This window comes from Sorex fumeus, unplaced genomic scaffold (assembly GCF_029834395.1).
Source record: "Sorex fumeus unplaced genomic scaffold, SorFum_2.1 ptg000079l, whole genome shotgun sequence".
Lineage (NCBI taxonomy): Eukaryota > Metazoa > Chordata > Mammalia > Eulipotyphla > Soricidae > Sorex > Sorex fumeus.
This window is the reverse complement of record NW_026606136.1, coordinates 7,693,766-7,706,821: the sequence shown is the minus strand read 5'-3', so window position 1 is coordinate 7,706,821 and position 13,056 is coordinate 7,693,766. Positions and strand designations below refer to the sequence as shown.

The 13,056-nt window shown below is 52.2% G+C and overlaps 1 protein-coding gene across 2 annotated transcripts in view; it reads right to left on the bottom strand.

The window, feature by feature from the left end:
* The window catches only part of MAP4K3 (mitogen-activated protein kinase kinase kinase kinase 3), a 135,426-nt gene that overhangs the window by 27,293 nt on the left and 95,077 nt on the right, over positions 1–13,056 (bottom strand). For both annotated transcript variants that reach the window (XM_056130572.1, XM_056130573.1), the window contains 5 exons: positions 11,069–11,127; positions 6,213–6,251; positions 5,984–6,037; positions 2,477–2,519; positions 1,177–1,336 (listed from right to left, as the gene is read on the bottom strand). In XM_056130572.1, coding sequence (XP_055986547.1) covers positions 1,177–1,336; positions 2,477–2,519; positions 5,984–6,037; positions 6,213–6,251; positions 11,069–11,127 — 355 coding nt within the window. The remainder of the gene's footprint in view (positions 1–1,176; positions 1,337–2,476; positions 2,520–5,983; positions 6,038–6,212; positions 6,252–11,068; positions 11,128–13,056) is intronic.

The window sequence follows — 13,056 nt, the reverse complement described above, 5'->3', positions numbered from 1 at the left end:
TATATGTATATGATGTGTATATACATATGTATGCATGTATGCATGTATGTATGTATGTGTTTGATTTGCTGCCTCCTGTCTGAACCCCATCAAACACGGTTTTGAGCGTGGAGCCAGGAGTAAGGCACCGCTGGACGTGGCCCCAGACAAAAACAAGGCATTTCATCTTAAGAAATGCTGCGATTTTAAAAAATGTTAGTCATAGAATCAGCTTCGCGGCCACGCGACACATAAGATACTTCCAACCCATTTTCCATAATTTTTTAAAAATAAATTCTTATTTTAATTTTTTGCTTTTTGGGCCACACCCGGCGATGCACAGGGCTTACTCCTGGCTCATGCACTCAGGAATTACTCCTGGTGTTGCTCAGGGGACCATATGGGATGCTGGGAATCGAACCCGGGTCGGTCACGTGCCAGGCAAATGCCCTACCCGCTGTGCTATTGCTCCAGCCCCCAGGAGTTTCTTTTGCATAATGCAACATATGAAACTATACCGAAAAGCAACTTCTTCTATTAACTGAAAGTAAAATATCAGCAAACAATGACAACATTTTAAGGAATGAGAATAAATAAAGTGAAACGAGTTATTTTTGTTTCTAAATCAGATGTAGCCTAACACCAAACCACATTTTCTTTGGTTAGGTTTTGATTTCTCTTGTTCCCATACTAAAGATAAGTGATAAAGCACTGTCCTCCCGTTGTTCAATTTGCTCGAGCGGGCCCAGTAACGTCCCATCGTGAGACTTGTTCTTACTGTGTTGGCATATCGAATACGTCACAGGGAGCTTGCCAGGCTTTGCCGTGCGGGCGAGATACTCTCGGTAGCTTGCCGGGCTCTCCGAGAGGGACAGAGGGAGTGAACTTGGGCCAGCCATGTCGGCCGCGTGCAAGGCAAATGCCTTACCCACCGTGCTATCGTTCCAGCCCAAGTGATAACGAGGAATAAGCAATTCATCAAGGCTGAGAGACAGTACGGCAGGCAGGGCGAGGGCTCGCCTTGCACAGAGCTGACCTGGGTTTGGTCTCGGCATCTGTATGGTCCCCTGAGCCCCTCCAGGAGTGACTCCTGGGGGCAGAGCGTCCCTGGGCGTGGCCCCAAGCAGATCTCCTCTATCTCCCTACGTGGTACGGAGGCCTGGGAACGCACTTGTTGCCCCTGTCCTTCCCCATTACCTAGAGTAACAGGCTTCTGTGGAGGTAACCTGGGAGGTGGTGGTCTTGGAGGGACTTGGGATGGTTTTGCTGGGCTCTCGGACACGGGGCATCTCTTGATTGTGCCTTGATTGTCATCTTCAGTAGCATGAGTTTCCTGGGGTATGAATATGGACTTGGGCTAAAATAGAGAAAAGGAGATTAAGTAAAAATTAATATAAAATTTATTAATAAAACGTAAATAATTTAAATAAAATTATCTTCCTTCAACAACCATATTTGTATTTACACAGCCGAATATAAATGTTATACAAGTATATATACTGTACTTGTACAAGGCTTTCAAGTGTGTTTGCCAGCTGAGTTTCAGGGTTATCCCACCATCTCATTCAGGTGATGGTAATTTCTATCCTAGAAATACACAGAATTGTTTTCTCAGGTTTTGCTGCCACGGGAAAAAGGACGGGGGAGCAGCCTCGGGCTCTGTGGAAGCTCCCCAGAAGCCTCCCCTGACACCGCGTGGGCCCCTGGGCAGCCTTCCCTGGGACCCCGCGTGCGCCCCCAGGCAGCCTCCTCCCACGCCGAGATGCTAGGACACCCCCAGACGCGGGGACCCGGCCTGACGAGCCGTTCAGAGACCAGGAGGCTGCTCGCCCTGGCTCTGTGCATCCTGGTGCTGGGCAACACCAGTGACCAGGGACCAGGAGCCAGCACTGCCAGCACCCTGACCCGACACCTGACAGCAAGCGCAGGGATGATTCCTTTACCAGTAAAAATCGCAATAAAGACAATGATACGGATTTACATCACAACTACCTAAACTAACCTGTCTCCCCAGAAATCAGCTGGGATTATTTCATTATGCCTTTGTTTCATGAGAGGATTTTGTTGGAAAATCACTTTTCTTTTTCTTTTATTTTTTGTTGCCTGCTCTCTGTAGATCAGGACATATTTTCACTTTGAAAACACCTTCCCAAGATTAAATATTTATAAGTTACTATATTTTCCCCAGGAAATCAGTTACAGATTTTGATGGAAAATAGTCTTATGAAATATGAATTTTTAAATTCCAAAGAAAATACTAATCCGTGAATACAACTATTTTCAGTATACAAATTTCTATGATCATTTGAACGCTGATATGTTGAATAATTTTTAAAGAGAAAATCATGATCATCTAGTTATGATCAGCAACTTCGTACCTCTTTTCTATGGATCTGAGAAAATAAACTAGAGTGACCACTAAAACAATATTATTATTATTAATACAACATTACAGCAACCCCTCCCCCCCACCATGGTGAGAAATAAACCTACCAACCTTTGGTGGCAAAGGAGGTGGAACTTTTACTTTCAGGGTTGAACTAAAAACACAAAAGTTTAAAGTTAGCACTCTTAATTTTACAAATAAATATAACTAAAATATGAAGGAAAAGCACATCCAAGCACTCTTTTTTAAGACCGTTTCCCCCTCCCAAAGCATTCTGTGAAATGTCTAAGTTACATTAAAATTAAGTATCTTCCACTCAAGTGTAACTGATATAGCATCATATAGCTTAAGGTACATAAGGTGATGACCTAGCATTCATAATACGGAAAATGACCACCTGGACACTGTCCCCGCTGTCCTACCTGACCAGTACAGCCCCCGTCCCCACGGCCCCGGCTTGCTGGGTGTTGCCACTGCAGGTTTGTTCCTGTGGCCCGCTGCCCACCTCTAACCTTCCTCTGTGGTCAGACTCGTCTCTGCACCCCTGACATCCCACACAGGGAGGCGCTAGTCTCCGTCTGACTTCACCTCAGCACAGCACCTACCCACACTGCCCTCAGTGAAAACTGTCCTTTCTGGATGAACGACATTTCATCGTGCACACACACCGGCGTGTCCTATGCGATGAAATGTATCGACATTTTCTGGTTTGTGGACCACACCTGCTGGTGACCAGGGGTCCCTCCTGGTGGTGCCAGCAATCAAACCTGGGTCAGCTTGTGCAACCCAACTGTCTCAGCCCGTACTAGCTCCCTTTGGTCCACATACATGGTCTTGACCCATCTGTGTCTCGATTACCGTACAGAATGCTGCAATAAGCGCATGTCTATGCCCTGATCCTTTCAAATCTAGGTTTTGTTTCCACCAGATGAACATCCAGAAGAAAGACTTCTAGATCACGTGGTAGTTCTGCAGGCAAGTGGTCACTTCCCATGGTGCCAGGCATTGAAGCCGGGGTCTCACCCACGCAGGGCTCCATTCCCCCGTAATTTTCCATTCATCCCTGAGGTAAGCTTCCCGAGGGGCCACCCCGCAATGCTCCGGAGTCCTGTGGTGGGATCCAGTGACTCCTGCCTGGCGCTCCTGTCACCGCGTGAGTCCATATCCCATGACAGCACCTGAGCAGTCTGCCTGTCTGTCCACACCCTCACTGGCATCTGTCACCCATGGCCTTCCTGCAGAGACCCACGGGGAATGTGGCGGGCTCGCTCCCTGCGGTTCTCGCCAGCGCCCCTGGCGAACCAAGACGCCGCGTCTTCGGCCCAGGTCCCTGGGGTCACTTGTGTGCCCTCTTTGGGACAATGTCTACTCAGACCTTTGGCCCGTATTTTCAGTGGGAATTTTTTTGGGGAGGGGCCGGAAGGGCCACTGAGTTGTGTGAGTTCTTTATACATCGGGGATAAGCCCTTATCTGACAGAACGCTCTGCAAATCCTTCCACCGAGTGCGCAGGCCGCCGGCCGGGCCTTCCGGTGGTTCCGGCTTCCCTTGCTCTGCAGATGCTTTTCCCCTTTTGGACACGTTCCACTTGTTTTTACTTTTGTTGCCTTTGTTTTTGGAATCAAATCCAAAAATTAAGTGCCGAGATCAACATAAAGGATCTCAATGCCTATGCTTTCTTATGTTAGACAAAGAATCATTCAAAAGTAGGCAGTATGGTGCCTTTGCTCGGAAACATGACAAACTAATTACAGTTTCCACTGAAATATCTTTGATGAAGTGCTCCAAAAGTTACATAAAGCATCTGAATAGAAGCCGAGTGACTTAAACGCAGGACCAGAGTTTTGACAGTGAAACAACGAGATGGCCAAGCATCACTTGGCAGGTGAGGTTGGCCGTTGGGGAGTCTGGAGGGCAGGAAGCAAACCCTGGCCCCAGCTGGCGCCCAGTGCTGGGGAACCAGCCACAAGCAGCGGCTCCTTTAAAATGCAGACCTGGGCTGCGTGCTCTTATGTGGGAGGAAGCCTGCCTGGCCCGCATGGTCCCCGGAGCCCACCAAGGGTGACCGAGTGCAGAGCCAAGATCCCCGAGCACTCCTGGGTGTGCCCCCGCCCCCATAAAAACAAAAGAAAAAATCCAGAACACGAACGCATGCAAATGCAAACATTCCCATTGGAAACTTCTACCCATACCCCAGTGAGCCGATGGAAGGACTCTCTTTGGAGCTGTCAGCTATGATTAAGGAGGCTGCCAGTTCCTCACAAAAGCTCCCCGTCCTTCACTTATAATAGCAAGAGTGCTGCAAATTGATCTGTGTCCTACGCCCAAGAGGGAGACGAGGTTCCGATCCAATTCTACTGGGAACCGAGGCATGTGTACGAGCACGTGTACACATGCCAAGGGAAGGCCATGTGGAGGACACGGCAAGAGGACAGACCGGGACACGGGAGCAGGGCCCTCCCCAGGGCCAGGCCGCGGGTATGTGACCCTGTGCGGTGTGACCAATGTCCTGTCCAAGTCCTGGTATCCAGGTGCCTGGCCCGGCTCGGCAGTGGGGTCCTGCGTAGGGGTGGGGGTGGTTATGCAGCCCTTGTTCAGAGACGGGGTACTGAGCAGCGGGGTACTGACGCCAGGTACCTAAGAGGGCTGGAGCGGTTTGAGGGAGGGCGAAGGCGAGAGCAACGTTAAGGGGAGGGGCCAGGAAGGGGGGACGCTGGCCCGCAGGCCTGCACCCTGCTCGAGAACACAGGCGGTGAGGAACACGCCCGCAGAAGAGCGGGAGCTGGGAACGACCGGCCGGAGGGGGACCCGCGGGACACGTCCCCGGGACCCCGAGGGAAGGGAAGGTGCTTGTGCCAGGTCCGAATCGTGAGCGAGCCCCCGAGATGACGCCGGGCAAGGTGCGGGGCGGTCCCTGCTCTGAGCAGTGAGAGGAAGGACCTGGGCGGGGACACGCAGGCGCCACCCGGCAGCGAGCACACGTCTGCCAGGGCAGGGGGTGGCGAGTGCAGAGGGGACGGGAGGAGGCGAAGAGTCTGCGGCTCCTCCGCTCGCCACGCCCACGCCCTCCACGCTGGAGAAGCCCCTTCTCTCCTCAGCCCTGTGTCCTTCCTCTCCTCTCGCGTCCCGGCACCTCTCGTCCACTGACGACATCGTGGAGGGAAGGACGGGCTTTGGGCTCCTGCCTCCTCCCTGGCCGCACGCTGTCTGTGCACTGTGCCTGCGGGTGGAGCCGGGCGCTTGGGGGGGCCTTGGCCGGGGGTCCCCAGAGCCGGGTCCTGGCAGGAAGCAGCGGGGGATCCTGTCTCCCGACTCTGGGCGCTCACAGGCTGGGCAGCGCTCTCCCGGGCCTCCAGGCTGCACGAGGGCAGCCCCTGCCCAGTCCCCGTCTGTCTGTCCGTGCTGTGCTTGCCTGGCCCCTGTCTGTCTGTCCGTGATGCTCTGCTACGGACGCCTGAGGTGGCCAGGATGGCCAGCACAGAAGGAACAAGCTGGGGTCCACGCCATGGCGCTGTGCTGCCGGTGACATGCAGATCCCTGTCTCTGGGAACCTGCCTGGCTGATGAGATCAGGCCAGAGCGACACCTTCTCTTTGACCAAAACTAGAAGCGAAACTTACTGTTGAGATTCATCACCGTCCCCTTCATCATCTTCTAAATGTGCCACATGCCCGCTGAAGGAAGGAAGGAAGGACAAGCCCACCGTTACCGAAGGGACGTCAGGCACGGCTCCCGACAGGCCCTCGGAGCTGCCTTCACGGAGCAGGACTTGCACCAGGAGGGGACACTTGCTCATCAGACCCCCCAACGACAGAACGGATTTTCAGCTTAGATAAAAATCAAAGTTACCGCTGATGCAGTTCCTCTTCAACTGACTTCAGCAGGCTCCTGAAAGAAAGGAAAGGTGGACGCGTGAGCAGCACACGCCTCACACGCATCGGCACTTCGCCCCGCCCCAAGTGAGAAACGTTCCCGCGACGCTCCGCCTCGATCGGAACCTCCCCAGCTCGATTTCCACCCCAAACGCCCGTCCAAGGACGCCTGACGCCCAGAGGACACCAACCGCCGGGACGAGCTGCCCTGGCCCTCCCGCGGGGACCTGCGTCCGCGTCTCCATCCTCACTAAGGAAGGCGGCACTGCAGGCGACAAGCTCGCGGGAGCCCTGCGGAGGGGACGCTGCAGAAGCACGCATGCACACACGTGAGCACACGCGGGGCCACCGAGACACGTGTTCCCCGCGGCCAACACGCCGACCGGGGTCAGGCTGGCACCGCGGCGGGTGTCGGGGCTGTCCCTGCTGTCTCTGCGAGCGGTCGGGGTGGCCGAGACGGCGCCTGCATTTCTGGGCCCCCTCACGCTCCTCCAGGCAAGTGCTCGCGGCCCACCTGCCCCCGAGGCTCAGCCCCCAAACGGCTTCTCCGGCCTGGGGCAGGGGCCTCTGCGACCCCGGAGACCACCGTGGTGAGACCACGGGTCTCCTCCCCTTGGAACGCGAAGGCCTCGCACGGCTCCGGCCCAAGCCCCGCAGCTGTGGCCTGAGCGAAGAGCCAGGAGGAAGCCTGCACGCTGCCCACCGAGGCACCCGGCCCCGGAAGGCGGCACCTCTCACGTATGAACATCCACATATGCCGAACTACACACAGGCACACAGACACCGGGATCATCAAAGCAAAGGAGCAGAGAAACCGAAGGGCACACTGATCTGGTATTCACAACGAAGGGATTCGAGGCATCGGACGTTTTAACTATGCCTGGATCCAAGTTTTACGAGCCCTGAGCCTGGAGAGGCGAACAGCAGAGGGGAGCGCTGAAGCCGGGGCGCCGAGTGGAAGGCACCTCCCCCCCCCGCACTCCTGCCAGGCGGGAAGCTCTGCGTGGAGGCAACGGGCGGAGCCCAGCTCGGCCCCTGCAGCTTGGGGGCCCGGGGCCTGGGGCCTGCTCGGGACCGATGCCGGCCGCGTGCCAGACAAGCGCTGTCGGGGCCTGCCGCTGCATTCGGGGGTCCGTGACCTCAGGAAGGCTATTCTGGCACCTCTGTGCTTCGGATTCCTGACTGGTAAATCGGGAGTTGCAACAGCTGGGAAAAAATGTTGATCCGACGCTGTGAAGTGCTCACCCAGCAATGAACACACAGCAAACGGCCAGCAAGTGTCGCCCGTTGCCAGGCGGCATTTCCTTAATCTTTTCCAAGTGTGCTCAAGGGCCCCGAGGGCCAGCCCTGAGCCTCCGACAGGGGCTGTGGGTCTAGTGCACCCCGGGGCCCGACGCATTCCCGCTGTGCATTTTCACTGGCAGGACCCTAGACTCGGGCGGAAGACTCAGGGTAAGGCAGAAGGGCGGCGCGTCCTTCGCCGAAGTCAAATATCCGGCGCTACAGGAATGCACGACGACGACGCTGCCCCTCGCTCCTCTCCGGTCACAGAGGGCAGCCTCTGGCCGTCAGGGGGCTCCTAAAGCATCAGCCCAGGGCTCGTCGGGCCTCGCGGCGTCTGCAAGCCCGGGGCTGCCACGGGGTCCTGTGGTCTAGGAGGCGGCACCCAAAGTGGCATCTGAATGGGACCCTAATAAGAACAGGCTTCACGTGTGGTTTATGACAAGTCATACATACACTATCTTACGTATTTGTAAAGTTCTCAGCTTCAATCTCTATTACTAGAAAGCCATTAGAACGCAAACTGCTGTCCTCAATGATTTTCAAGATCATTAAAGGTTCTGAGACCAAAACCTACTCACTGAACTGGCTAATCAATTCAAATATTCCTAAACTGTGGGCTTTTAATTCATTTTAGAAAATGTCCCCCAAACCTATTTTCTTACACTTGTGACAACTACCGCTCAGTCATTTCTTTTCCTTGTAAGAAATACTAGGATTAAAATAATTAAGTGATTAAAAATGTAGCTTTACTTTCAGCCATTATAATTAGCTCACATGGCGCTCACTATTGAGAAAAGTTTTCAAAATACCCATTTATGCATTGAATGTATGAAATGATTACGCACGAAACCATCATCAACAATATAGGGAATCACAGAATCTCAATAAAGAGTGGAAAAATAAGAGGGTTTTATGGAGCTGCAAAAAATAAGAGGGTCCGTCTGGAGCACGAGGCTCTCTAAGAAAAAGTGAAGAGGGGCTGGAGCGATAGCACAGTGGGGAGGGCGTTTGCCTTGCACGCGGCCGACCTGGGTTCCATCTCCAACATCCCATATGGTCCCCCAAGCACCGCCAGGAGAAATTCCCAAGCGCAGAGCCAGGAGTGACCCCTTGAGCGTCGCTGGGTGTGACCCAAAAAAAAAAAAAGTGAAGAGTCTGAATGAGCATGAAAAGCAGCTAGCAAGGGGCTGAGGTGGTTTTTTTTTTTTTAAGATTACTTTTGAGTTTACTATGTTATTTGCTAATAAAGCTGCAGAGATCACAGGCTATTGTAAAACCGGAGCCAGGAGCTCGCTTCCCAGGCTCCCACCGAGTGACACTCGGCTGAGTCAGCTGACAGCTTGTTTCAACCCGCCTCTGACCACAGGCCCAGAACCCTCGAAATCCTCTGCTCGCTTGGATCTGCTAAGGAATTCATGCTCCTGGGAATCTTTCAAAATCGCTGAACTGGCTCAAAACAATCTGTAAGTACTGCCAAAACAAAGTCCTCACTTCTTTAAACGGAAAGACCAGCTTCAGTCCCTCCGATTCACTGGCTTTTCGAAGCAACACTGACAGAGTCAACGCTGGAATGAGTGATCAGTATGGCCTCCTTTAAAAACGCCAGGCATGCTAAATGCCTTCTGCTGTCCACCCGTTTGTCCATCTCCCTCTCAGGCCCTACGGGCAGGCCGCTGATGCCCACTGGACCCGAGACCCTGGGGTCAATGTCTCAAAGTCACCGAACCGCGGGAGACCACTCTAAGCCCAGGGCGAATGCTCGGACTCGGGACTCTCATTCCGAGCTGCTCTTCCACCCTTGCCAATGTCTCTGATGTGCCTTTAGATGTTCTCTCTTAATTTAAGAATAAAGTAAGGTTTCTTTTTGGTTTAAATGGCGAGAACAGCTGACCTCAGTAGTAACAGAGCTCGAGAGAAAGCTGACCAGTCAGAAGCATGGTTTTGTAGGCCCACAGAGCACCCCAGCGGCCCCTGCGTGGGAGACCCGCGCAGTGGACCTCAGGAGGATGGGGGCCCCTGAGCGCTGACATGCGGCCCAGTCACAGAACCAAGCAGACACAGCGGCACAGGAAGACAACGCCATATCCATGCTCATGTCACCACATGGAAGCATGTGACTACACGAGACACAGTCACGGGAGCCGGCCGGCCAACCTACCTTGCCAGTGACTCGTTATACAGAACACAGTTCCTTAAGCGGGATCCAATCAATCAAAAAATGAAGGGTGGGCAAAGTATTAAGATTTTACCTAGCGAATGTGACAGTATGCCATGAAAATGCCTGACATTCAGAACCCAGACAAGAGAAAGGAGGGACCTGGAAGTACAGTTACAGCAGATCCTAAATGCAAATTCACTTCCACCAGCATTGAACTTAAAAACATGCTTAAACCCGTACGAAATACAGACGTAATATTCTGACTTACCCATTCTCCTAAATCCACCAAAATTTGCTAACAGGGTCATTATATTTAGAAAAATAAAATTAAAAAGGCACTTAATTTTTTTAAAATTTGCTAACCCGTTATGAGATAAACTCTGTTCCACTAACAAAGCAGGACAAACTACGAACGGCAAGTATTCCACGGTTCTCTTTTCTACAAGGTACTCTTACTTTTCCATCTGAAGAAACATAAATAGTGTTCAATGAAAAACAACAACAACAAAAAATCTCTACCCCAGGGGCTTGAGCGACAGTAAGGCGCCTTGCAGGTGGCCAACCTGGATTCTATCCCCGGCATCCCACAGGGTCCCCCAGCATCTCCAGGAGTAATTCCTGAGAGCAGAGCCAGGAGTAACCCCTGAGCATCGCTGGGTGTGACCCAAAAAGCAAAAAACAAACAAAACAAAACTCTACCCCGTAGTATTTAAATGAGGCTCAGTAAATAAAGGTGAACGCGTTTCTCTAGGTCGTTATTCGAAGACTCGGCTCTCTGCTGAGAAACAGTGTTCAAATTAGAAACCCAAATGTTTATAAACATTCAGGTGAACTTCTAGGTCTCAGTGCTACGATGCAATGAAATTATCCTTGGAAGAGTTTAAACCACGTCTACAGTCTATACTGTCGGCAGCCTGAGATTCTGAGCAGCATGCCTCCCTGCCGGCTTGGGGAAGGACACTCTCGGGTGAAGACCTGCTTCACTCTCGGGTGAAGGCTGAGCCTGGCGACTTGGAAGACCCAGCAGCTAAAAACGTAGCAAACAGATTCCAAAGTAACACGACTATGACTTCCACATTCAAAGGTCACTGCATCAGGGATGATGGCCAGGACTGAGAGGAACACGAAGGGGAACTTCGCAACGAAAACGATCTGACGCGGAGACACCTGCCGAAGCTTGGGAGGCTCAACCCTCCCCTCTCACAGGGCCCACGAAGCATCCCCCTCGTGCCGGCGCCTGGCTAACGGCCAGCAGGGGACCGTGGGAAAGCCAGCAGCCTCCTACACAGTGCACTGACCAGACTAATCCAACTCAGTGCTATGAATATAGACGTCTGAAGACAATATAACTTATTAAATTTTCCAGTTAATTTAAAAATGATTTTACTTACTTGTTTGCTCCTAGGAAGTAATTACTTGAGTGTCCTTGGCCGTATTCCAGTTGTAGGTCCTAACAGTACAAAACATAACATTCAGCCAAAGAGCAGTATATCACACCAGTCAAACAGCGGTCTGTATCACAGCAAGTCATGACACACTGACAGGTATTGTTTTTGAAAGAGAAACACCCCAGACTGCAAATAAATCTGCATTGCTCTCTGTCCTTGAAAGAGGGAATGGCTCACAACAATGAAATAGTTCGGACATCTGTAGTCCTGACATACATACTTTAAACCCAGCACTTTTCTGGGGACTTGTTTAAAATAGTATATGGATGTTTCATTTATGATTATTACTAGCATAAGGGATGTCTGTGAAAATTGACTTTATTACTAATTCTTGATGTCAGGGAGATCTCTCAGGGCCTCATATATGCAATGCATATACTTTACCACTGAGTTATATCCAGACTAAAAATCAGTTTTTAGATTAAAAAAAAAGTTCCAATAGGTGTTCTTTCTCTTAAATACATTAAACAATAGAGAACTAGTAATGAAAATCTTGGCTTGCCAATGAACCCAGGAAATTTTTTCCTATGACTCCTTCAAATTATTTCTATGACGGCTTCATATATGCAAGAAAAAAATTAAGGTATACATGTAAAGGGATGAAAATTACAGATACTCAACTCCAGTGCCTTCCTGTGAAGAAAGAACCAAAACCAAAACCAAAAACAACCCCGCTTCCGACAGCCACGAGCCTACAGCGCGACGCCCCGCTGGGCCCTTTCGGAGCTTCTCAGAGCACAGCCTGAACTGCACGGCGCCACCCGGGCACTCTGCATTCCATTCCCGTCAGAATGCCCTGCGCTCAGACTGCACCTCGGAGCTACGAGCCACTGTCAGAGATGCAGCAGGGACCGCACAAAAGCCACCTCTGGAGCCGGCTCCCCCGAGGGAAGAGGCTGGCACTCATCCCTGTCTCCGAGTCACTGCACAGTGCGTTTTAAACCTACTCACCAGCAGTGAGCGGAGCAGAGCCGGGCTTCGGGGAGGGCCCCAGCTCTCACCTGTGACCAAGACGCACCTGCACAGGACAACTTAACACCCCCCGGGGCTCAAAAGCTGCGACTATGTACCTAACACTGGCTAAGATGCCTGGGGACAATCGTAGAAACACCGAGTGAAGGAACAGGAGGGCCCGAGCATGAAAGTGGAAATCACTGTCACGTCTGAGTACCAGAACACCTGTCCAAAATATAGCTGATGAAAAATCGAAATTCTAGCTTAAGACAAGGTTCAAATTTGATCTCTGTCAGCATCTGTGCTCTTCCAGGCCTCAGTGCCCTCCCAGAGGCAGGAAAGACCAAGCATCGCAAATAAAGAGGCGCTGCCGTCACACCTTCAGTCCTAACGGGAAGGACTAAACGAACGTCTGTTCTCTATCAGCCCAGCAGCAGACGAGCGGATCAAGTCCCCTCGTCTGTAGCTGCGGCACAACCGTCAGGCGGCCAGGACCCACGAGGGGCCTCGAAACTCCCCCTCGGGAAAAGAAAGCACTGATCTGGCGAAGTCGCGTCCAGCCTCACGCCTCTCGCCGTCAGCTGCAGATCCCGGGGCCTCTCTCTGACCACGAAGGCTCACTTCCTGGCGAGCGGCCCGGCCACACAAGCAGAAGGGGAGGGAGAGCAGCGCCCCCACGGGACACCGGGGCAGGAGCAGCGTAATTCACTGGTGTTGTGAAAGAAACAGCTCTTGGATAATGCAGATTTGTTTTCTAAAAAGCTAGAAAAGTGGGGTCAGGACGGTTGCTGATCAGACCTACTGAGGCAGGAAACTTCAGGCCCCTCAGCCCGCGGAATTGACTTTTGTACGGCAAGCTTGGAGATGAGCACCAACAGGTCAGGTGTGATGTTCTGGAAAGTGTCACGCAGCATCGAGACATCCTCCCAGGATCCTCCCAGAATGAGAGATGCCTGCTGAAAGCAGACTATAGACTG